General features: G+C 41.5%; 1 protein-coding gene across 4 annotated transcripts in view; it reads right to left on the reverse strand.

Moving 5' to 3' along the window:
• The window catches only part of LOC134207722 (protein scalloped), a 601,300-nt gene that overhangs the window by 83,857 nt on the left and 490,641 nt on the right, over positions 1–26,802 (reverse strand). For all 4 annotated transcript variants that reach the window (XM_062683563.1, XM_062683561.1, XM_062683562.1 and 1 more), the window contains one exon: positions 6,528–6,667. In XM_062683563.1, coding sequence (XP_062539547.1) covers positions 6,528–6,667 — 140 coding nt within the window. The remainder of the gene's footprint in view (positions 1–6,527; positions 6,668–26,802) is intronic.

Here is a 26,802-nt window from a genome sequence, read left to right on the forward strand (position 1 = left end):
ACTTTGAAGAAAGTTTATTTAGGATAGTCGGATCAACCTTCTTTTGTATAAAATGATGGCTTTTGTATAAAATCAATGAAGACGCCACCTCAGTGGAAACTTTCTACAGCAACCACCCATCGGTAAACGTCTCTCGGACAGAAATACACACTTAAATCATTTCACAGATTTCGGTGAATTTTGCTTCAATTCACCGAAATCTCAACAGCAGATTTGTTCGGTAATTATTTCACCAAATTTTCGGCGATTTTTCCTTTGTTCAACTGTCAAAACTACCGAAAATCTGTAAAATTATTCACCGAACAGTTCTGCTGTTGAGATTTCGGTGAAATTTCACAGAAATCTGCGATTTATTTTAAGTGTGTATGCCAAGAAATAATGTTTCCCTAGCAACACACATGTTTCGCAAAGGTAACTGCTACTGATATGTGACCAGATTCAGTCACAATCAAGTTGCTGCAACCATTTTTGACTGACTTGTGCTGCTTGGGTTGGTAATATGAAGAAACTTCGTCTTGAGTCAAATTTCTGCTGTTGTTCCTCACAACAATACGCATCTAAGATAAACAACATCTCATAACCAAATTCAGAATCAAGAAAATTTCATAGGATTCTCAGAATTTGTCATTCTCCGAACGGTTGTCTTCGGAATCCCGATCGAAATGGCTCGCGCGCGCCGAAAAGTAGCTTTCTTATATCTAATGAAGTAATTCCATTAGCCCCGCCCCTTCACTAATCGTTATGAGTGCACATTATATTTACACCCATATCAAATCACAAAGGGGCGGGGCTAACGGGCTTAATTTATTAAATACAAGAAAGCTGCTGTTCGGCGCGCGCGAGCCATTTTGATCGGGATTCCACAGAGAGCGGTTAGACATTCGATGCAGCGGAGCGGACACAGCAGCACGAAAGAGTGGGTGGCAGTGTGGCAATGCTGAAAATTTATTCCAAGTTTTGGCGGCTTAGCGAAAAATCATCAAGTGGCGGTCGGACAGTTTCAACGCAAGGTGGCAACAAGCGTTTGGATGCAGTTAGTTATTGGAAAAGCGCATTAGGAAATGAAAAATGGTTCTTCTCAGGACCAACATTTTATCGAAAGAAAGAGTTAATTGCGAAAATGGACTGTTTCGGTGGCATCGGGTTTAGCGTGGTAGCTTGGTTGCTGTTCGTGATTCCATCCATTCAAATTTATTGCATCATCTCCCTCAGACGCTCCATCAAATTCGCTATTTACGATTGAGTTTTGCACTTTAAAGAAATATTATTTCGGATAGTCGGATCAACCATCTTTTGTATAAAGACCTTTTTGGAGCACACCATCCACAAAAATGGCCGAAATAAAGGAGAAATAAGCAGAATCAGAAGTGGCGTGAAACCAAACGCAAATATATTTATTTTCAACGTTTGGTTTTTGCCCGCGATGTAAGCGTACGTGGCAAAGTAAGGATTATGATATCCCGGACTGAAAGCCAGTCGAGTGGCTTCAGCGGCCGATAAGTCATGTTAATTCCACGGTTAGAGGCTCAAAGTCCATCCATGCTCAATGTAAATAAAACGACACAAATTATGATGAAAAATACCATCAATTTCAAATAGCTACGTAGTCCTACGTCACCTTTGCGTACAACCCGATTAGGCTGCACCTTTGAGTTTTTGTTTATTCCGGAACGAGCAGGTTTCCGAGGCATTTTTTTTTGTTTATTCCGGAGCGAGCAGGTCTCCGAGGTATTTTATTTTGTGAATGCGATTAGAACTCCGAGGCATTTTTTTTTGTTTATTCCGGAGCGAGCAGGTCTCCGAGGCATTTTTTTTTGTTTATTCCGGAGCGAGCAGGTCTCCGAGGCACTTTTTTGTTTATTCCGGAACGAGCAGGTTTCCGAGGCATTTTTTTTGTTTATTCCGGAGCGAGCAGGTCTCCGAGGCATTTTATTTTGTGAATGCGATTAGAACTCCGAGGCATGTTGACGTCGAACTACGTCTGTGACCACTTTGCAAATGCGAAGCAGGATTCCAAGACATTTTGTGTTCATTCCGTAGACGTAGGACTACGGCTGTGTATTCTATAGAGGAGTACACTTTGCGAATGTGAAGGACTCCGAGGCATTTTCGTGTTTATTCCGGAGCGTGTAGGACTCCGAGGCATGTTGGAGTAGGGGTTCGTCTGTGTATTCAAAAGAAGAGTACACTTTGAAAATGCAAAGCAGGACTCCAAGGCATTTTGTGTTCATTCCGGAGCGAGTAAACATCAGAGACATTTCAACGTAGGACTGCATCTGGGTATTCTATAGAGGAGTACACTTTGCGAATGCAGACTCCGACGCATTTATTTTGTGAATGTGAGTAAAACTCCGAGGCATGTTGACGTCGAACTACGTCTGTGACCACTTTACAAATGCGAAGCTGGATTCCAAGACATTTTGTATTCATTCCGTAGACATAGGACGTCGGCTGTGTATTCTATAGGGGAGTACACTTTGCGAATGTGAAGGACTCCGAGGCATTTTTTTGTTGATTCCGGAGCGAGTGGAAATCCGAGGCATGTTTACGTAGGACTACGTCTGGGTTTTCTATAGAGGACCACACTTTGCGAATACAGAGCAGGTGTCCGAGACAATTTTTGTTCATTCCGGAGCGAGTAGAACTCGGAGCGAGTAAAACTTCGATGCGTGTTGAAGTAGGGCTACGTCTGTGTATTCAACAAAAAAAGTTTACTTTAAACATGCAAAGCAGGACTCCAAGGCATTTTGTGTTCATTCCGGAGCGAGTAAACATCAGACACTTTGCGAATGCATTGCAAGATCCCGAGACATTTTTTGTTTCTTTTTCGGAGCGAGTAGAACTTCGAGACATGTTGACGCTGGACTACGTCTGTGTATTACGTGGAGTACACTTTGTGAATGCGAGCCGACCTTCAAGGCATTTTCGTGTTTATTCTGAAGCGAGTAGAACGCCGAAGCATATTGACGTAGGACTACGTCTGTGTATTCTATACAAGAGTACACTTTGTGAACGTGAAGCACTCCGAGGCATTTTTGTTTATTCCGGAGCGAGCAGAACTCTGAGGCATGTTGACGTAGGACTACGTCTGGGTATGCTATAGAGGACCACACTCTGCGAATACAGAGCACGACTCCGAGAAAATTTGTGTTTATTCCATTTTGTGTTCATTCCGAAGCGAGTAAAAAAATCCGAGGCATTTTGACGTAGGAATACGTCTGTGTATTCTATGGAAGAGTAAACTTTGCGAATGTGAAGCATTTTTGGTTATTCTGGAGCGAGTAGAACTTCAAGGCATTTTGAGGTAGGACATCGTTTGTGTATTCTATAGAAGAGTATACTTTGCGAATGCAGAGCAGGACTCCGATGCAACTCCAAGACATGTTCGTCTGGGTATTCTATAGAAGACCACACGAATGCAGAGCAGGACTCCGAGACAATTTTGTTCGTTCCGGAGCGAGTAGAACTCCGAGACATGTTGACGTAGGATTACGTCTGTGGCTTCTATGAAGGAATACATTTTGCAAATGGACTCCGCGGCATTTTTTTTATTTATTCCAGAGTGAGTAAAACTCCAAAGAATGTTGACGTAGGACTACGTTTGCAAGTTCTATAGAGGATTGCTCTTTGCGAGTACCGAGCAGGACTCCGAGGCATTTTTTGTGTATTCCGAATTGTGCAGGAGCAAGTAGAATTCAGAAAAGTGCCCACAATCATTATTAGTTTTTAGCAAAAATATGACGGTACTTAACATATCAAGTTTGTTCTTCTTTGCATTAGATATTGATGGAACTACAATATTAAGAATTGTTTTAATTTATTTTGAAGCAATTTGGGTATGATTTTTCTTTATAATGCAATATCTATAAAATTTAAATCATATTCTTACAAAGTTGAAAGAGTAGGGAAGGAGAAAGATGTAGTATTCAGATGATGATTTTAGTTTGATTGAGCGGCTAATGATTTTAGTTTGTATAAGACAGCTGCTTACATCAGTTTTGTTGAATTGCGTGTTTGGGCTCTAATTAGCCCACCAGCGACGTGAGAAGCTCTTATTTACAAAAGCAGTTTCGCCCTTTCGAAATGTTGGTGCCGAATTGTGCTCGGAAGCCTCCTTTCAAGAGGCTCGGAAGCCTCCTTTCAAGAGACTCGGAAGCCTCCTTTTAAGAGGCTCGGAAGCCTCCTTTCAAGAGGCTCGGAAGTCTCCTTTCAAGAGGCTCGGAAGCCTCCTTTCAAGAGGCTCGGAAGCCTCCTTTCAAGAGGCTCGGAAGCCTCCTTCAAGAGGCTTGGAAGCCTCCTTTCAAGAGGCTCGGAAGCCTCCTTTCAAGAGGCTCGGAAGCCTCCTTTCAAGAGGCCGGGAAGCCTCCTTGCAAGAGGCTTGGAAGCCTCCTTTCAAGAGGCTCGGAAGCCTCCTTTCAAGAGGCTCGGAAGCCTCCTTTCAAGAGGCTCGGGAAGCCTCCTTTCAAGAGGCTCGGGAAGCCTCCTTTCAAGAGGCTTGAAAGCCTTTTTTCAAGAGGCTTGGAAGCCTCCTTCCAAAAGGCTTGGAAGCCTCCTTCCAAAAGGCTTGGAAACTTGCTTTCAAGAGGCTCAGACGCCTCCTTTCAAGAGGCTCGGAAGCCTCCTTTCAAGAGGCTCGGAAGCCTCCTTTCAAGAGGCCCGGAAGCCTCCTTCAAGAGGCCTCGGAAGCCTCCTTTCAAGAGGCTCGGAAGCCTCCTTTCAAGAGGCCCGGAAGCCTCCTTTCAAGAGGCCTGGAAGCCTCCTTTCAAGAGGCTCGGAAGCCTCCTTTCAAGAGGCTCGGAAGCCTCCTTTCAAGAGGCTCGGAAGCCTCCTTTCAAGGGGCGCGGAAGCCTCCTTTCAAGAGGCTCGGAAGCCTCCTTTCAAGAGGCTCGGAAGCCTCCTTTCAAGAGGCTCGGAAGCCTCCTTTCAAGAGGCTCGGAAGCCTCCTTTCAAGAGGCTCGGAAGCCTCCTTTCAAGAGGCTCGGAAGCCTCCTTTCAAGAGGCTCGGAAGCCTCCTTTCAAGAGGCTCGGAAGCCTCCTTTCAAGAGGCCTGGAAGACTCCTCTTAAGAGGCCTGGAAGCCTCCTTTTAAAAAAGCCCTCTTTTAAGAGGCTCGGAAACCTCCTTCCAAGAGGCTCGGAAGCCTCCTTCCAAGAGGTTCGGAAGCCTCCTTCCAAGAGGCTCGGAAGCCTCCTTTCAAGAGGCTCGGAAGCCTCCTTTCAAGAGGCTCGGAAGCCTCCTTTCAAGAGGCTCGGACGCCTCCTTTCAAGAGGCTTGGACGCCTCCTTTCAAGAGGCTCGGACGCCTCCTTTCAAGAGGCTCGGACGCCTCCTTTCAAGAGGCTCGGACGCCTCCTTTCAAAAGGCTCGGACGCCTCCTTTCAAGAGGCTCGGAAGCCTCCTTTCAAGAGGCTCGGACGCCTCCTTTCAAGAGGCTCGGACGCCTCCTTTCAAGAGGCTCGGAAGCCTCCTTTCAAGAGGCTCGGAAGCCTCCTTTCAAGAGGCTCGGAAGCCTCCTTTCAAGAGGCTCGGAAGCCTCCTTTCAAGAGGCTCGGAAGCCTCCTTTCAAGAGGCTCGGAAGCCTCCTTTCAAGAGGCCCGGAAGCCTCCTTTACGAGTTACGTATACTTTGAACATTCCCTAATAAATGCTCATTAAACATCAATTAAATGTTATTAACTCTTATTTGTGTTAATATATACTAAAAGCACATGATTGGATAAATGCGTACTCTTACCCCACCCGATGCGCACTTTTACCCCACCGGTGGGGTAAGAGTGCGTTTTTCACTTGTCTTGCAATAAGGGTTCCACTAAAACGAATCTCAATAATTTCAATATTTTTCAACTGGGTAACATAAAGGAAGAGTATATGAATCATCGACACTAATTTGATATGCAGAAGCCTGCTTCATAAGGGCCACATGATCGATTGAAAACTAAGTGCGTACTCTTGCCCCAATCTACTCTACCTCAATTAAGTGCGAAGGGGTGCCTCTCAAGAAAAAGGTTGGGATCCGCTGTTCTAAAAAAACTATTCCATTTTCCAATATGATATGAAAATAATGAAAGAAGAATTTGAAAAAAAAACTCAAAAAAACAGTACGTGATCGCTCTAACAGGGAGAAGTCATTTTGCGAACCATTGACTCCTTGACTACCAACGTGTAATTGTCAATTTTTAACTACTGCACAGGCTACTTTGTCCTTTGTCTGACAATAAAAAAGCGAAAAGTTTATGTTTTTCTTTTGTTCAATTTTGAATACGATAAATAACATTTGACTTCATTTCCCAAAGAGATAGATGTTTCACTTTGAGTAATTGTAGAATTTTTTAGTTATCTATTGAAACTAGTCTTGAACTTCTTCTTGAAATCTTTGCATAACTTAATCCAGTATGAGTAAATATAGAGCATCAAATTATGTTCGGTTCATGCGAACATTATCATTATATTTAAATACCTAGATTTTCATTATTTAAGGGATTACATCTAATAAAACGGTAAACATCGTGATCGAGTCGTCAGCTACTTACATCGCTCATGTCGCCGACGTCCAGGTGTTTGCTGTCCACGCCGGACCCATTGGTGTCGTCCGGGACCAACGAACCAGCCGTTGGCCCTGGACCCATCGGTGTCCACCTTGTCGTAATGGTGCCGGCTCCCAGTCCACTATCTGCAATCGAAAGAGAGAAAGAGAGAGAATGGAAGAAAGATGTCAACTATTGATCGTATTAGCTGTGATGGAAGGATAGATACGCTGGCTAAAATTAAGCTTCGTTCAAGAATACCCAAGCGAAAAATATCTTGGTATGTACAACGGATGCAACGCTTATCTTATCTCAGCTCGATTACCGAAAGCTATGGGAGGAGGAAACTTGTCATAATTCTTTTTTTTTTGTTCCGTGACGTTCGCAGTATCAAGCATTCTTTATGCGTCCGACCTAAAGTCTGTGTCGAAGTTAGTTAGTCACGTTGCCGGTTGGTCAGTTTTACTAACTCTTAATGATGACGACGATTCGTTTGAGATAAGCAAAAGTAATAAATGGATGCGTGACATTTTTATATAGAAGAAAAAAAACGTTTGACGATTTTAAATTCTACGAAAAGACGCAAGTGCCTTTTTTAAGTCATGTTAGATAAAATGCTATTTTGACATAGGTTTCCATATAGAGACAGACATTTATGTGCAGTTCATTGCATTTGGTAAACTGGCAATAGAAAAAACCTCAAATTGTACTTAATTTACAGAAATGCAACAAATTGCCGGACCCCATCGAATCGATCTAGCATCAATTTCCCACCGCCGGGCTGTTGCGAATCCACGCAAAAGTGAATGTGAGTAGTGAGTCATTCGCATGTCAGTCCGGTTTCTGCACTGTCTCGTCTATGGGCACTGTTCCTACCTACTGAAGGTAAAACACAAAACGAAACGTACTTAATCCGCTTAGACACAGCAACTATACGTATAAAGGTATCAAGGTACACTTTATGTATATCGGTAAGTGGTGTACTACCGAAGGCACCAATCGCCAGCCCCACAATCGTCGCCACCACCACGACCACGACGACGACCAGCAGCACCAGGACAGGTCAACCTGCAGCAGCAAACGTGCCTTACTCGCTGTCGGATTGCGGTTCTTGCTCGGTGGTTTCCTATAGTCGATAACATTGTAATGGCTGTAAGCCAGCAGTAGTAAAAATGCTGAAAAATTAGAGTGGACATGAACGCACGTGTGCAACGTGCTGGCAGATAAATGTACATATGTGGAACCGTGGGAGGTCGATCGATAAATGTAGTGAAGTGGAGAGTTTACATGATTTGATGGTGGGTTTCTTGAAATGTGGGAAAAAAATCCAGAATAGGTGGCTCCTCTCCACGTGAATATACGCAAATGATATTTTTGGAAATGTATAACAAAATTGTCCGAAGCGCACGCCAAACTAACTGGAATCAACATATTTAAATTATACACAACTATAACTTTAATTAAATTCGCCTCCATCGTTGATTTATTTACTATTTGTTTTTTCACTACAGTAGTGCCTTTCTAATATTGTTAGATTTTCTAACAATTCTGTATAAAAGCGCGTATCAAAATCTGTATAAGAACAGGGCATATGCGTAATTGTTAGATTTTTTAATAAAAAATGAAAGCTCACAACAACCAAACATTGTAAGGAAAGCTTGAAAAATTGTAGGGTTTCATAAGCAGGAGGACCTGGGTTCAATTCCAGGCTTCCCTTTTCCTACTTTGTATTTCTATCTTAGTTCTTTCGGTGTTTCACGTTCTACCTAAACAATTCCTTGGTGAGGAATGTCGGCGAGACCCCAATTGTTTTCTACCTCTTGAATGTCAAATTAGGAAAACTCACGCCGCCATAAGCTATTTTCTGAAACGGGTAAATGACTGGAAACCTAACACTAATATTTACTGAGGTTTTTGGCTTTTCAGTCTGTGGGTTTTTTAGAACAACCGTTTAATATCTGTCCCAACGTTTCGGCAAATTGTTGTTGCCTTTATTCATGATTTTTCCCCTGATGAAGGCAACAACAATTTGCCGAAACGTTTTAACAGATCTTATACGGTTGTTCTAAAAATCCACAGACTGAAAAGCTAAAACCTCAAAAACACTCAAACATTAGCAGTCGAACTCTCAATCTACTAATATTTACTTTTTATACGGAACACTTGCTGAATGAAACGAAATGATGATGGTTGCCATGCAAATTTACCAAAACAAACGCCAAGAGTGGACGGTTTTGGTAAATTTGGAGTGAACGCCAATTGATGATAAAGTATCGACCAGCTGATCGAAACTGTCTCATAAAATGGCTTATTGTCGTGCGCAAAATATGTACTGGCTAACTAGTTTTTTGTTTTTTGACGTAGAAGCGAGAAGTCAGAAGTGAGAGGCGAGAAGTGAATAGTGAGAAATGAGAAATAAGATAAAGATGTGATATGTGAAAAGTGAGAAGTGAGAAGCGAGAAGTGATAAGTGAGAGCCGATAAATGAGAAGCTACAAGTGAGAAGTGAGAAGGAGAAATTAGATTCAAGAAGTGAGATGTAAGATGTGAGAAGTGAGAAATTCGATTCAAGAAGTGAGATGTAAGATGTGAGAAGTGAGAAGTGGGAAGCGTGAAGTAATAAGTGAGAACCAAGAAGTGAGTTGTGTGAAAATAGATATGAGATATGAGAAGTGAGGAGTGAGAAATAAAAAGAATTGAGAAGTGAGAAGCAATGAATTGAGAAGTGAGAAGAGAGAATCGAGAAGAGAATAGTGAGAGACAAGATGTAAACATTGAAAAATGAGATAAAGATGAGAGATGTAAGAAGTGAGAAGGGAGAAGTGTACCACGCGAATTTGACGTGACACGTTCCGTTGCTTGGATTGAAATCGCAACGTTATGCTCGTTTGGCTACACTAGTTGAGAGTTCGTTTGGCTACACTCGTCTTCACCTCAGCTCGTCTATGGAACCTATAGTGTCTACAATCTAAAATACTTTGCGATTTGGGTACAACATTTAGGTACAACATTGGGTACAACTAACCGGGATTCGGGTGGTCATCGAGCAACTATATCGATAACATTATCGAGTTCGCAAGTGGAAGGCAGAACATCAGTAAGGAACTGAAACAGAACCTGCTGGTGCACCGCCATGCTGTTCGAGTCGTAAGACAAGAACAGAACGCTTTTATTAGCCACCCGGAGGAAGCGTGAAGGCCAACTAAAGTGCCACAACCGAGGCCTTCTCGTTCCATGGAAGAGCGACTATTGAAGAGGCGATTGATTTCGCCCTTATGGCCAACGAGGAAAATACTAGGAAAATACGACTAGACTAGATGGCCAACGAGAAAAAGACTGCGCCTAACCAAAAACGGCTCAGGTTACAAACCGGCGAATAATCTAAGAGGCCAAACGTTGTCTTGACGGAGCAGATCGGGGTGTAGTGGAGTCCGAAGGGCGTTGACCCGAGAAGGCGACTTCTCGGCCCAAAAAAGCGAAAGGCACCATCCGGACGCAAGTCGACGGGTCACAAAAGGGTACCAGCCGGCCGGTGCCATCGGCACAAGGAACCAAAAATCCCTGGAAACTGGTTAGTAGCTCAAAGCGGAAGTCGAGCTCATCCCGCCCCGCTAAGAAAGTTAAGGACAAAGTAGAGGATATGTTAGTCAAAACTGATAAAGATAAGTACACCAACATCGATGCGGGCGACCGAAAAGCTTTCAGCGCTGGGACAGGACGCCGAAGCGTCAGACGCACCAAGACCGGTGAAATTATCTTGGTACTGAAACGTGGAGCACAAGCTAGCGGGACGGCTGGCCCAAGATATCTTGAGTGACGGCGACGAGGTGAGGTCGTTGTGGACGGAAGTGACCTTCCAGTGCAAGCAACTGGACGAAATCACAAACGCGGACGACGTCGTCTCTGCGGTAAGAGAGCAGTGCGGTACAAAGGTCGTCCTTTTGGCACGCAGCCTACCCTAGGTCATGGAGCGAGGGAAGATGAAATCGGCTGATCAGTACACCCAAGTTTTTTTACACGGTTTGGTTTTGGTCCCTTTAAGTTTAAGACCTTTAGCGTCAATGAAGCAATGAGTTAGCCCCACGAAAAAACTCACAAAAAAATCAAAGAAAATTCAGGGGGTATTTAAAAAACTGTGAAATATCAGGTTAACTGAGAAATTAATGAAATCCAACCGTGTAAAAAAAACCTGGGTGTATGCCCAATATCTGAGCAAACTTTAGCCACCTTCATGATCTTGGTGGACAGGTACTATTGGTGCTTAGAGGTCGGGACATAAGTCCTACGATTGCAAGGGCCTAGACCGTAGCAACCTGTGTCGTCATTGTGGTTAGGAAGGGCACAAGGCGTAGGAATGTGATAAGGCACCAAAGTGTCCACCTGCGCCAGCAAAAAGCAATTTCTCCAGGAATTTCTGGGATGGCCTGGAACCCTTAGGAATTCCTGAAATAATTTTCGAAAAAAAATCCTGAAGGTTTTCTGAAAGAATTCCCTAAGGACTTTCCGGTGGAATTCCTCATGAAGTTTCCGAAGGAATTCTTGAAAAAAACTCTCTAAAATGTCCAAACGAATTATTTAAAAAATCCAAGCAAATTGCTACAGAAATTTCTGAAGGAATTTGTAACGGTCAATTTTGTAACAATTGCCATTTCAAATCGTTTAAATGATGAATTGTCTCTTAGCGTATGCGAGGAAGCCATAATTTTCGCCCAATCCTTCCTAGGACAAGTTTATTTGTCGCCACTCCTATTGAACACTCCTATCAAAGGAATTTCTGAAAGCCTTCTGATGGAATTTCCTATAGAATTCCTCAAGAAATTTTTAAAACATAGCTAAAAAAATCCAAATGTATGAACTCCTTAAACTCCTTATTTCCGAAAGAATTCTTGAAAAAATTGACGAAGATTATCCTAATTAGATTTTTGAAGGAATTTGAAAAGAACTTCTGCAGGAGTCTTCAAAGAAACTTCCCAAAAAAATTCTGAGGACCTTTTCGACGAAATTCCTGAAGAAGTTTCTAAACGACTGTTCTTAAATAATTTTTGAAGAAATTTTTGAAGGAGTTTGTGAAGACATCATCTCAAGTCGATTCAGTAAACTGCTTTCCCGCGCGGGTTTGCGGTTTTGCTGGAAATCATCGCGCGGTCGTCATCAGCATCGCAAAAGCTCAATTGAATTGGTTTGCAGGTTTGTCGGCAGTTACTCAATAGATCACTGCTTATTTGTTACGGACGCCAGCTTTGTGGAAAAATTCAGCGGCAACTACCCGTCGACGGGCACCACTGACAAAAAATTCTCTCAATGCCCCTTTCCACTCACTAACAGCAGCAAATCGAAAGTAAGAGTTTTGTGAAAAATTTGAAAAAAAAACCTTGTTCATAAAATAATGGTTCTGAAAAAGGACCGATTTAATGCACCTTTGAAATCACTATCAGTTTGTGAGAAAATTTCGCTTCAGTACTGCTCCCACCGACGACGAGACTTCTGCTGCAACCAATGTCGACGGCCATCATTGTTAGATGAATTTCAAAACTTCGATGATGTTGCTAACGGCGGCCGCACGAATAATTACAGCAAGTCAGATCTGTAGCAACCGCCAATTATGCGAGAGAACACCGCTGATGTCGATGCTGGGGCCACTCTCCGAAGAATTTCAAATTAACTAACTGGCTCGCACGCCGTGGTTGCTGATTGCAATGCTGGGACCGCCTTGGACCGTTCTCTGTGAAATCTTGAACAAAACGCCTCGCACGCGTGGAAAAGCTGTTGTAGTCGTCGGAGTCTGTTGCATCCAGCGGATTGCGGTCCCAGCATCGGCATCGGTAGTGCTCGTCGGCGTGTTGCTGCAGAATCATCGACGCGTGGCGTGGCCTTCATCAGCGGTACTCAAGTGAAAATTTTTGTAAATCTTGGTGAAGCAACAATCGTCAGTGGATGTATATCGGTCCAGTCTTTTTTTGGATCAGCATTTTAATTGGAAGACAATGGATGTGTGAAGAATATTCTTTATAGGAACAGAAAATTTGATGACAATTATGGTAGCATCAGTGATGGCCGTCGGTGGGGGTTAGGGACAAAAGGTCGAGTGGACAAATGGTCGAAATGGAAAAAAAAGTAGAAAGGGACAAAAGGTCAAAACGACAAAATGCCTAACGGGACAAAAGGTCGAAAGTACAGAACGTCGAAGGGGACATACGATCGAAAGAGGCAAAATGTTGAGAAAAACAAAAGGTCGGTGTGGAGCCCCAAATGTCCGGAGCGAATCGTTATGACAGCAGCTCTCCGTGGGTGCGTTTGCACGCCACCGATCGGTCTGACCTGAAGAGGCCGAGTCATGGCTTGCTGCGCACTGATCGACACGCTGAGGTGTTGATGTATAATAACACGCTGATGGTAACTGACTCAAACCCCACCGTCGGAAGGGATAAAAGGTCGAAATAGATTAGATCCTGAAACGGAGAGTATCAACCTCGTGCAATACAAATTTTATTAATTTCTATAAATTAACAATCTTATTTACCACTAACAGAATAACATCGTTTCATAATAATTATTTGAAAATTGCTCATTATTCAACTTGATTAAGGAGATGATTGTATTACTTTTACTTGAAGTTAAATGCATTTCACAAATTCTCTGGCATACACAATACTTGTTATCAACTTGTTATTGATCGATCTTTAGTCCCTTTCGACATTTTGTTTTTTCGACCTTGTGTAGCTTCGACGTTTTGTCTTTTCGACCTTTTGTCCTTTCGACTTTTATCTTTCGAGATTTTGTCATAGATTCGTCGGCGCAATAGCGTCTGTAACCATTTTGCATAGGTCGCCACAGAGGCCAAGCACGACGTCATCTTATTATTCACAGTCACCATGAGTTAGTGCCTAGTAATGTGGTGAGCAATTCTCTAAATCAAACTTGCTTTTGTATATAATAGTGCACTAAGAAAAATCTGATATGAAAAGTGGAATATTTTCGCAAGATTCGGACAATCGTATGGTTGCTGTTAGAAGTAAATGCTCAACCAGCTTTCAAGAATCGTGAATCGGTTCTTCTCAAAACCTCAGAAGCGGAAATAAGTTGGTTTGAAACGATTTTTTTAAAGTGATATAAAATAACCATTTAATTTTATATCACTGCGTCGTTAGCGATCCCAATGGCATCAGAGATGGCCAAGACGCGTATATCTCTTCCTTTCATGACCTCCATGTAGAACGGAAGATAGTTGATTTGAGACAAATTTTCTTCAAATGGCGTTCATGGGGTCGGTAGCGGTCCTAGCAGCATCAGAGCTGTCCGTCGGTGTTGGTTGCTGGATTCACATTCAGCAGTTGAAAGAGAAATCTTTTCTTAAGTTCAAGCACCATATTCAAATACGGCAAATTAAACCCTCTTCTTTCCATAGTAATGGCCCTAAGGGGCCCCTTAACGCTCCAACGTGTTGTACAACTTTGACTCCACCCCCAGGGAATTTGGTTCTGTCGGAGTAAAGTCGGACCGTCTGTGAGCAAGTTGTACGACTGTTGAACAATGTAACTTGCCCTAGCAGCACAATTCACGTTGATTTGGTTGAAATAACTCATATATTACAAAATTTAGTCGTATTTGAGTATAATAGACTGATTTACAACATGTGTGTTGCTCGGGTGCCCACAGACGGTCCGAATTTACTCTGACCGAACAAAATTTCCTGGGAGCGGAGTCAAAGTTGTACAACACGGGGGGTAATAAAGGAACGTTTTTAAAATGGTGTGCCTTTGAAATTACTAACAGCATGCGAGCAAATTTCAATCGATTTCACTTGAGTGCTGTTCCTACTGACGACAAGTTTTTTGCAGTAACCACCGCCGACGGTCGCCATTGTTGGATGAATTTTCACTCTCACTTTGTTGAACATTTTCGGTAAAATAATTTCTCTTCTGTGCAAAGGACCGATAAATTTTAATTGTACCACTCCGTGAAATCTCGATCGAAAATGATACAATGCTGCTGCTGTCACGACCGCCATTTAGGCGTCACCAAATTGACCATTTTTCTTCCGCCAGCGTCACCGATTCGTTGTTACTGCGGGCCTGCTTCCAGACGGTCTACGCTCTAGCGAAGCGGTCCGCTTGCCGTGAAATCTCGAACGAAAATAACGCGTGGGCGCAAGACACGGCTCTTTTTATGTACAGAGAAAATGAAGTGGTGTGCCGAAAGTTGCCTACTTTACATCAATCTAATGTCCGTGTTGGAGATGCATAAATGGGATTAGTTTGTTCTGAAAATACCGGGCGTGAAAAAATTGAAATTTTCATTAGTTCGTCGTTGATTAGCAATAGTTTGAATAATATTATCAAATTGATGGAAAGTTAGCCAATTGATGGATATATAAATTTTAAAAACCCATCGAAAAATAGGCGTTATTAACGTAAGATTTCATGATTTCGTGACGGTCCACAATTTTAAAATTTCTCCTTCCTAAGACGTAGTTTACGTCCAAAAATGTAAAATCCGAAGGAATTCTAAACCAAATTTTCGAAGATATTTCAGAAGAATTTCTGCAGAAAATCCTGAAGATATTTCCGAGGAAATCCTCAACGGAATTTCCAAAGAAAACTGGAGTTTCTAGCAAGTTTTGTTGCAGCACAAAACTCAAATATTTTATATATTGATTCCCATTAACATTCATTTTGCTTTCACAGTTACATGAGTAGTAGCTTTCCCCTTCACGTTAGCTTCAACTCAGTATCCACAAACGCTCTACTTTACTCAAGCTGCAAATAGTATTTCAAATTCCAAATAAAGATATTTTCTCTCCAATTCACAGTTTCAATTTTACCTTCACTCTTCTTTTGCACCTCACGCTCACTACATTTCACAACTACTAATTGATCGTTACTAATAACTTCGGGTTTTCTCCAAATAAACAGTGCACGGCACTACACTGCCCATGATCGCATATTTGTAACACTCGCATTTTTGTTTATTATCTTGCTTACCTATGGTAAGCTGGATATAAATGAGTTTGTGAGAAGGATTAACAAACGATTTACAAAAGCGGGCTTGGTAGTCATATGGCTACCGCTTCTGCCTCATACGCAGGAGGTCGTGGGTTCAATCCCAGGTCCGTTCCATTCTCCTACTTTGTATCTTTCTCTTTATTTCCCATGTTCTAGCAATCGCTAGAACTGGAAATGGACTTCCATACCGTTTCCATTACTATTCCTACACCTTCAACTTGAGTATTCTAACAGTAATCTGCTAGAATTGGAAATGAACTATAGAGCTCGTTTCCTACATCCAATTAGAAATTCCATCAGTTACCTTCTCCTATCTATCACATAGGCAGCTCGTTAACCAAGACGGACCTCTGCCTCTCCAACCTAACCCAGAAATTCCAACAAATTCCGCATGAACTCGTGGCAAGTGCAGAGGTATATTCGGCTTGCAGTGGGCGAGTGATTGCATCATCATTTCCTCCCTTCCTACATTGACTTGCATTCTGACGTGGCAGGCGCCAGTATGACCTAACAAATGAGATCACCAGTACTTGCACATTGAAGATGTGTGCTAGTCCCAAGCAAACATCTGTTGGATCCCTGTGCAAGAACAGCTGATCTGGTCATAATGGAGTAGCAACTACGAGCAGTCAATCAAGCTCAGCTCAAGCTCAAGGATTGACAAACGATTTACAAAATCAACCAAAATGCAAATGTTACAAATACATATGCGATCATGGGCAGTACATCAATATGAGAATGCAGTGGTCGCAATAAATCAGCTACTCGTTTATGTTTCGATTTTGATTTTTTCACGGCTCGATAAAAAGGAAAGCGGGTATAATATTTGAAATGCGCTTAATTATATCCCATCCCTTAGATCGCCTCGCTTACCGAAGTGAATTCAGATAAATTATCCTTTATAACTAACACAATGTCCTATCCCAAGACAATCGTGGAGATGCAGAGGAATACTCGGTCTCTAGTAGCAACGAGAGTCGGACTAACAATCCTTTCCTTCCTATATGATCGTAAGAACGTGGCCATCGCCGTTCTTCTTCTTCTTCTTCTTCTTCTCCTTCTCCTTCTTCTTCTTCTTCTTCTTCTTCTTCTTGGCATTACATCCCCACACTGGGACAGAGTCGCCTCGCAGCTTAGTGTTCATTAAGCACTTCCACAGTTTTTAACTGCGAGGTTCTTTAGCCAGGTTATCATTTTTGCATTCGTATATCATGAGGCTAGCACGATGATACTTTTATGTCCAGGGAAGTTGAGACAATTTCCAATCCGAAAATTGCCTATACCGGCACCGGGAATCGAACCCAGCCACCCTCAGCATGGTCTTGCTTTGTAGCCGCGCGTCTTACCGCACGGCTAAGGAGGACCCCATCGCCGTTATTGACTGAAAATATTCGAGCTTCCGAAACGTATACATTGAGAATGGGTAGCTATTTCAAAGCTCCTTTCATTTGTTTCTCTGTACAATTTCGCAAGTTCTAGTCAATCACGGAGAAGCAAGTACCATACTTTCCATACGAAATGTTCGGCCAAACAACATTTTCAGCCAAATTGACCAATATTTTCCCCCAAATGATCCGATCGGCCGAATGACATTTTCGGCCGAATGAGCTTTGGTCAGATGGTTTGTTCGTCCGGCCAAATGGCTGAGGTTGTGAAAATAGTCTGTCAAAGCACATGTAATTACTATCGAGAAATTATGCCCAAGATTTTTCTTTTGGTGCACGGATCAGCTGCCGACAGATGTTTCGATTTGTTCGATATCTTTCGAGGGCGAGTGTTCTATGATCTGAATGATCTTCGGATAGATTTTTACTTGCTTTCTTGATAGCATACAAGGCACGTAACGTTAGGAGTTTCTTGATTCAGAATTTTGCTGTGGCTTCTTTATTGATAAAAGCTAGTACATACTTTGGCTCCGTAATTTGATTCCGCACTTTTTCAAGACAGCCTTCCAGGTTTGGCAGCCTTTCGTTCGGTGGGAAAAATGAATCGACAGAATCGGGAAATGGCTAAGGCATACGAACGACAACTATAGGAAGATCGGTATTTAAGTTGATTACGTTGGTAGTCAAACTGGAGAAACATCATCGGCTTCCGGTTGATAAAGGTTGGCTTCTCTTTTCGAATAGGGGAAGGTGGGTAGACTTGATCCCCGGGCAGACTTGATCACCCCCTGTTTTATCGAGAACTAAAGTAGTTTTGTCCTAGCGTATTTTTTAGTATACATCCTGTGTGGCAGTGAAATAGCACTTGCCGTTTACTATACAAGTAAATATTAAATGGCTTTGAAACCATCGAAGTAGGCCTGATACCAATAATCGAATAAACAATAATCGAAGCAGTCGCTGCACGTGGATGTCAGTCACACGTGCTGCACCATCGTACGTAAAAGGTTTTCTTGGAGACTCCCGCTTGTATATCAACGGAACAAACTCCACATTTGGCGATCCTGCCAGATTAAAATCATTAAAATCATACATTTATTTAGAATCTGGTTTTAAACAAGCGGGAGTGCCCAAGGACAAATTGTATCGTGTACCATTCTTCGTTTGTACTACGCGGGTGATAAAAAAAAAGTGAAAGTTAAGTGCTCGAAAAAAAATAGGTATATTTCAGAATACATGAATGGTGAGTACATATATGTGAAAATATATACGTCAGAGCTTTCCAATTGCCTTTCAGTTTGGCAATTGTGTTCTCTGCTGCCATTGACGTGCGAAGGGCGCTTGCAATGTTCATACGCTTGCCATGCTTTGCTTTTTGGTTTGATTAACTTGTGAACATACCCTTATTCACTTTGTGGTATATTCAGACCCATATTTCGACTCGGCATCAAGACCGATAAGACAAAACTTTTCCTAAACTGAGATATCAGCAAATATCAGTGGAATTCTAATGAAAATAAATACCGTCTAAAAAAAAATCGGGTTGCTAATTTTAGTTATGAGCGCGAGTGGTGCTCGCATAAAGTGCTCAGTTTCGCTAGTTTTGTAATTAACTGCGAGGTTTCTAAGCCAAGTTACCATTTTTGCATTCGTATATCATGAGGCTAACACGATGATACTTTTATGCCCAGGGAAGTCGAGACAATTTCCAATCCGAAAATTGTCTAGACCGGCACCGGGAATCGAACCCAGCCACCCTCAGCATGGTCTTGCTTTGTAGCCGCGTGTCTTACCGCACGGCTAAGAAGGGTAATGAGCGCGAGTGGTGCTCGCATAAAGTGCTCAGTGCAACTCAGTGTTGCTATTTTTTCAAATGAGCGCGAGTGGTGCTCGCATAAAGTGCTCAGTGTAACTCAGTTTTGATATTTTTTTAAATGAGCGCGAGTGGTGCTCGCATAAAGTGCTCAGTGTCGCTATTTTTGTAATGATCGCGAGTAGTGCTCGCATAATGTGGTGCTCAGCGCAACTCAGTGTTGCAATTTTTGTAATGAGCACGAGTGGTGCTCGCATAAAGTGCTCAATGCGAATAATTGTTGCTATTTTTGTAATGAGGGCGAGTGGTGCTCGCATAATGCTCAGTGGAAAACATGTTAAAAGCAGTGATCTATCTGAAAATATAATTGCAATTTTTACTATATAAAACGACATGGAGTGTAGCAAAGCGTCTGAATTAAAATGACTTTGCATACTAATGTGATATCCAGCACCGACGGGGAAGGTTCTTAAGATGGTTCGAGACCCTTCCCCTCTTTGAAAAGAGTGGCTTCCATACAAATGAACCAGACATTTCTGCATAACTCGAGAGCTAATCAAAGAATAAATCAATTTTTGACGAAACGAAGTTCGTCGGGTCTGCTAGTTAATAATAAAAATGATTGGTCTCATAACAGTCAAATTCAGCTAGCCTGCTTTGCGTATAGATAATAGTATTTTGACCATAACTTCTGATCCCATAGTCCAATCTGGCCAATTTTCAATAGCAAACAATGGGACAGGATTCTCAGTCGAATGGAACTTGTTGCGAGTAATTCGGCCAATGCTAAGTTCCAAAAAGTGTGTCTACAAAATGTTGTACACATACACACATACACACACATACATACATACACACAAACAGACATCACCTTAATTCGTCGAGCTGAGTCGATTGGTATATAACACTATGGGTCTCCGAGCCTTCTATCAAAAGTTTGGTTTTGGAGTGATCATATATTTAGTATACGAGAAAGGCAAAAAGGCAAAAAAAAACGAAAACTCCTGAGAAGGGGGGGATGTGTGGCAGTGAAATAGCACTTGCCGTTTACTATACAAGTAAATATCAAATGGCTTTGAAACCATCGAAGTAGGCCTGATACCAATAATCGAATAAACAATAATCGAAGCAGTCGCTGCACGTGGATGTCAGTCACACGTGCTGCACCATCGTAAGTAAAAGGTTTTCTTGGAGACTCCCGCTTGTATATCAACGGAACAAACTCCACACATCCTCTAGACAAATGACCTTTATGTGGTGAGGTTTGGTGGTGAGGTGGAGGTTTGTATGTTTTGACCTTCCTAAAGATTTTTTTATTGGCCTCGCAAAATTTAAACAACTTTTCATAACAATGACCAAATGCTTTCATTTTTTCACAGCACAAAGCCATAAATATGCTTAATGATCTGTACTGATGAAAATGTCAACATTCCATCAAAGTTTTAGGATATTTGGATTTGAAGTTATTGCCTCAATATGGGGACCAGAGCTTAAAATATTCATCTTCATGAAGCAACTTCGGTCCGAATTTTGACAAACATCGCATGAATATTCAAAACACAGAATGACATAGTCAGACGACTACTCCACGAACTCATTCATTCGACTGTCACTGAATGTGTTTACTATGTGCAGAAAAAAACATAATTATCATTGTTTATGTTGATGTTTACCACTGAAAGTGCCTCGCGGATAAAAATCGGATTCAGTCCTGTGTGATGAATCACTTTACTCATTTGAAACGTGTTCAGATTTCAGATAATTTATCAATTTGTAAAATGTGCATAAATATTCAATGACTCATATTCAACTGAATATTGACTGTCCAGAGCCGACTATGAATGTGTCGGAAGTGAACTGACAAATGAAGAAAAATGGACTTCACTAAAAAATTTCGATTGTAAATGGGGACTGATGGGGACACTTGATCCCCCATTAATCACCCATACAAAAATTTGGCCTAAAAAATTAAAAAAAAATATAAATCTGTTCTTAAACTTCTAATTTTTTGTAGATTTGACGGATTTGATGAAGGGTTAGCTGGAAAAATTATTTATTGGGGATCAAGTCTCTCCAAATTTAAAAATTGCATGTGCTGTCGAATTTAATAACAAAAATCGTTTATGTATACGCACAGCAACTCGGAAATTCTGCGTATTTTGAAGGAAAAATATTTAGAAAAATCTGAGGGCATCTTTTTTATTTTTATCAAAGCATGTTTTGGAGAGGGATAAATTTCCCCAGAATATTTTAAAAGAAGATTTTTAACAGCACTCCAAAAAATCGATTGTGTATCAATAACAACAATAATTCAGTGACAGTCAAGAACACAATAATGACAGTCTTTATACATCAGTAAAGTTAAATACTAGGTTGTATACTATTTCTCCGAAAAACATTTCGCGGAATTTTTTTTCGCGGTACGACATTCCGCGGAATGTATCAACCCTCCGAAACACATTTCGCGGAATGCACCTTGTCTCCGAAAGGCATGACGGCTTTGGCAGGTTTTGTTCTATTATTGTCAGGGGTTTTTTATGACTGATTATGCTCAAATTTGGCCTAAACATTCTTTGCATATCAAAGAATATTGTGGCAAAATTTCATAAAGTTTGGTCGCCAAAAATATCCTGACAATAATAGAGCAAAACCTGCAAAAGCCGTCTTTTCCCCTAATTTAATTATTTAAGCCCGCACAAAAGCTTTTCCCGAAAAACTCAAACAAGATATTTTCTGGTTCTCCTTAAACTGAAAAAAATGTAAGCCCAAACAACGAACTAGCCTCACAATTATCAAAACTGAATAAAATAATTTTCAGTATTTTATTTTTTAATCCCGTACCCGACCCGTACCCGATTTTTTTTATCTCACAAACCCGTTCCGACCCGAACCCGATATTGTACATTTTTTTCAAACCCGAACCCATCGGGTTCGACTCGGGTTGCGGGTTTCAAAACCTGAAACCCCACCATATCTACCACCCGTTACAAGGCGAAAGGAGTTGCTAATGTTTTCTTTAAAAGAACGCGTCTGTCCGGTATAAGGCGAAGGGAGGGGTAACGCTTTCTTTAAATGGATGCATCTGCCTGGTATAAGGTGAAGGAGGGGGTGGTAACGCCTTCTTTAAATGGATGCATCTGCCCGGTATAAGGCGAAGGGAGGGGTCACGCTTTCTTTAAATGGATGCATCTGCCTGGTATAAGGTGAAAGGAGTTGATAATGCCTTCTTTAAAAGAATGCGTCTGCCCGGTATAAGGCGAAGGCAGGGGTAATGCCTTCTTCAAATGGATGCATCTGCCCGGTATAAGGCGAAAGAGAGGGGGGTGGTAACGCCTTCTCTAAATGGATGCATCTGCCCGGTATAAGGCGAAGGCAGGAAATTTATCGACATTTTTTTTCGGCTTTTATAAAAGTTTCAACGTGTTAATCTCGTGTTAAACGAATGCAGAAAAAATGGTAATGGCTTAGAAACCTCGCAGGTAATAATTGTGGGAATGCTGAATGAACAAAGGCTATTATTATTAATATTCCGCGAAATGGTACATTCCGCCAAAAGTCATTCGGTGAAAAGGTACAAACCGCCAAATGTCGTACCGCGAAAAGTTACAAACCGCCAAATGTCATTCCGCGAAATGTTCAACCGCGAAAATGAATTCCGCGAAATAGTTTTCGGTGAAATGTTATACAATCTATATACTATATTTCTTAGAAAGTCTGTGTGGAAATCGCGAAATTCCTGGGTAGTGATCGGTGAATTTTCTTGTAGTGCAAGGACGACAGCATCCTGTCAAAGGCAGAGATTTCTCGACGGAGCACAAAAGAAGATTTGGATGCCTTCAATTATTCTGTTTTCTGGCGAGCCATTTCAGACTGCCGAGGACACTCGTCTTTTTTGTGATTTGTTTATTTTATTGTACACAAAAACCTGTTAGTGTGACTCTTCATATCAGGTCAAGGATGAATGTCTTTGTTAATGCTACCTTAATCAATTGGATAATAGACTCATGCTCAAACTTCTAGATTTTCAAGTTCAACGCGTATCAGTGCGAATAATTATTTCCTAGTGCTACAAATTTGCTGCTTTTATGATCACGTTGAAATTGCTTCAGCTGATTTCGACGTACCCCTAAATACCAGAGTTCCATCCGTAACAGCAATCCAATCCAAACGTGTCTCTTGAAAATGATTTTTCGAATAGCTTTAAAACATTCAACAGAATCTCTATCCAGTACATATTTCAATCATTTTCTTTCGAATCATTTTCCAGCATGAGAACAATGTTCCTGTTGGAACGTTGCTGTTGGGCTAGGATCTGTTGGGAGCAGGGTTGGGAAAAATCAAATTTTCAAAAAATCGAAGATGATCAAACTCACCCACGATCTTACTTTTAAATTATCAGATGATAAAAACTCGCCAGCGATTAAGAATCGTTTGAAAATCGTATCTTGATTTGAAACACTTACCGTTACATTTTGAACACTTTTTCCTTACTACCATGAAACCATAACACCAAATAGAAGATATAACGGGACTGTTGACAATTAGCTGATCATAGTAAAGATTAATGTTTGAATGAAAATTCTTTACTTATTATCGTTTGAGTACACTATTTGAGAAGTTGTCGAGTACCAGGGTCCAGGGACATACAAGTTTTAATGCATTGTTGTTAGTTTCCGGACCAAGTTGTGGAAAGTAATCTCTAAGGGCTCTAAATACTTCATATGCAGTTTTAAAACTCTTTAAAACCCTTATTACGAAATCCGCTCATCCAAACCATATGATTAGGGATCGTCGTCATCACACGCCACCAATATCACGATCCAATTCATTACCACCATTGTTCCTTGTGTGTTAATCAGTAGGAAAATTAATTAATCAATCCAGATTAGAGCAAATAAATATTTCAAGTGTGTGCTTGTATGTGCGGATTCTGCACTCGAAATGCATTCCATTTCGCTCCACACATTGTACGAACGAACATCGATGTGGATCACATCACAAGGATGACACGGCGCCGGTGATGCTGATAGCAGCAGCAGCAGGTGCCGGAAGGGCCCCGTGAGGTGGCAGCGCACGAGCGAGATAATGTTCGGAATTATTCGAAATATTTTCCATTCAAGTGCCGCTCTTATTGAAAAGGACCCCGTTTGTGTGCGCCCTCGTGTGTTCGCTTTCAACAGCTGTGCCTCGTCCTCCCAGCATTGATTGCTGTCCAAGCGATGATCCTTCAAGCTAGCTGATAAATACATGGATGTGCGCTTTCGCTTTGTGTTCCCGTCGCGATGACAGGAATTTGAAGCTACGCGCTATCAGTTGCTGCACAAAAGGAGCTAGACAAGTGGATGTAAGTTTCTAAATTTAGAATTGAGAAATCAGATATCAAAATCCAGAAATTCAAAATCCATAAAAAAATCAGAATATTGAATTAAAAATTCAAAATCCATAATTATAAATTCAGAAAAAAAGGGATTCTGATTCTAAGCTCTAATTCGTAGTCCGAATGTCTATGATGCCACCGTAACCCGCTTTCATCATTCTATCTATAATCAAAACCGGCAAGACCAGTAGCGATGATGATGTTAGTTGAGTGGATTTTCTGATACAACAACAATCATGCTTCGTCCCTTCTCCAATCGAAAGGATACCCATCAGTCGCTCGATTTACCAACCAACACGTTGTTCGACGGGAGAGAACGGCAGCAGAGCGCATATCGAACGCAGCAGCGATTAGGGAGCGATCAAACGTCGCGAAGCACAGTGGACAGAAGTCGTCCTAAACTTTGATATTTTTTCATCAACCAGAATTCAAATAAAATTGATCAAAATTTAGCAGCACAGGACTATAACTGGAACTAATTTGAATACAAAAAAACAAATTCGGTTGTCTATTGTTCATAAATCTGCCACTCTGTACTTTTCCGTGAATTGCACCTCGGATTGAAAGCAGAAAAAAACATCAGATAACACACCGAGCCGAATCATCCGATGGGAAAGTGTGGGCTGCAAGGATCCTTCTTTTGTTCTCCGCACACGGGAGGCTTTTCCCGGTCGGACGGAATGCGATTTTTCGAACTGACGCCCACCAAATTCAGTCGGCTGCTGGCTGCCGCCGGTTCGGTTCATTCGGAAGGCTTTCCTCGCACATCGGTACATATTGGGGGGACTGGCTGACTGACTGAGGTTGGATTGAGATCCTATCACTTTATCAAAATTCGTCGGATTCCGGCAAAGCAGCGCGGCAGATAGTATCCGCGGCGGCTTCATCAGGGTCCGTTTGCCGTCAGAAGAGCGCGTATGTGAGCTTTTAGATGAAGAATGCCACTTTTTTCCTCTCGTCAAGTGGGGGCCGTTTTTCAGCTACAGGATGTTGTCGTCGTCAACGTTTGCGGATGGAATCGAACGAGCGCGATGGGAGTTCATTGTCTGGGCGGTTATTTTGATGGGAATCAATTTGTTTGATATGGAAATTAAGTAGATCGTTCCTCTTGGTGCCGCGGGTATAGAATGGCAGAAAGATAGTGAACAAACGTAGGTAATTTGGCAATAGAACAGGAACCCATGAGAGGTCCAGAAGTACACAACAACAAGAAATAATTCTAAATAATTTTTACAGAAAGATCTTCAAAACATCCACGAGAAATATTTCTGAATAGCTTTATTAGCCGAAATGGTCGTTTGAAAGAAAGGGTCATCTGGCCGAATTTTTTTTAAATTCTTTATTAAAGTGAATTTGGCCGAAAAGGTCATTTGGCGGTCCAAATGCATGTTTTACAGGAAGGATATTTTCTACGACCATTTCTACCAAACAATATTTTCGACCAAATGATTTATTTGGTCAAACGACATTTCCGCCCACATGACAAGTAAGGGCAAAAGACCAGTTCGACCGAATGTCTCTTTCAGTTATATGTCGCTTTCGGCCAAATGACATTTATGGTCAAACCATTTCCGACCTAATAACAAACGTTCAATTTGGCCTAATGGAATTCGGCTAGATGACCTTCGGTTAACGAGATATTCGGCCAAGTGGCATTCGAACAAATGGCTTACCTAATTTCTATCGGTCAAATGACGGAAGGGTCATTTGACCGAATGCCGCAAAGCCGTAAGAAGGGTCATTTGTCAAAACAAGGGTCAAACCCAAAACAAAAGACCAGTAGTGGTGCTCAACCTTTTCGGGCTCGCGGTCCCCTTTATGATTAGCCAATTGGCCTACGGCCCCTAAATTAGTCATGCTGAAATCAAGAATGAACATATATTCTTAAATCATTCTTTGTGTTTCGATTTTTTCATCATTCTGATATTTTATTCTTAAGCCTCAGCAATGATTTATTCAGTATGATATTTGTACTAGTATTTGTGGTGCAAGCTTCGATATACGATATTGCGCGTCTGATAAACCAAATCTCAAATCGTCCTCAGTGTCTGATTTGTTTCTTGCTTTGGTCTTTATCTGGATAGAGAGGGGGACCATTTGGGCCCGTCCGCAACGTTAATAACTCGACCGCGTTCCAACCAAATGGCTTGATTGTTTGTACATCACTAGATATCGACAAAACCAAACCATGTACTAAGTTGATTCTTTCTCAATCAAACTGCACAGTAAGTTCGTTAACGATGTTTGATAAGTAAGCGAGATATTTCTGCCATCCTTCTTTTGTATCTAACAAATTCTTCAATGGGGTGTGCAAGCAAATCATTCCTTCCCTAACTTTTCAAGAAAATTTAATTCCATCCCTCAATTAAAAAAGGGAGTTAAAAATTGCCTCTTCATAACCACCTACGACAGAGTAGAAAAAAAGGACTGCAAAGTTCTGATTTGCATGCTTTCCTCTGCAAAGTTCAACAAACGGGTATTGTGCGTTCTACATTTAATATAGTTCACGATACTTATATTTATTGAACTAAGGCTTCAAAGCAGACATCTCGCACGCGTACAAAAAAGGATGAGATTGAGCAACTGGTTCAATATCAAAAATGTCCCAAAAGTTGTAACCCAAAATCAAATTTCTGGCAATTTGAGGAACCACTAAAGTTGGAATAACTTTCGTTATTCCTTTGAAAACGATCGGCAAGTTAAC

Source organism: Armigeres subalbatus, chromosome 1, assembly GCF_024139115.2.
Source record: "Armigeres subalbatus isolate Guangzhou_Male chromosome 1, GZ_Asu_2, whole genome shotgun sequence".
Taxonomy (NCBI): domain Eukaryota; kingdom Metazoa; phylum Arthropoda; class Insecta; order Diptera; family Culicidae; genus Armigeres; species Armigeres subalbatus.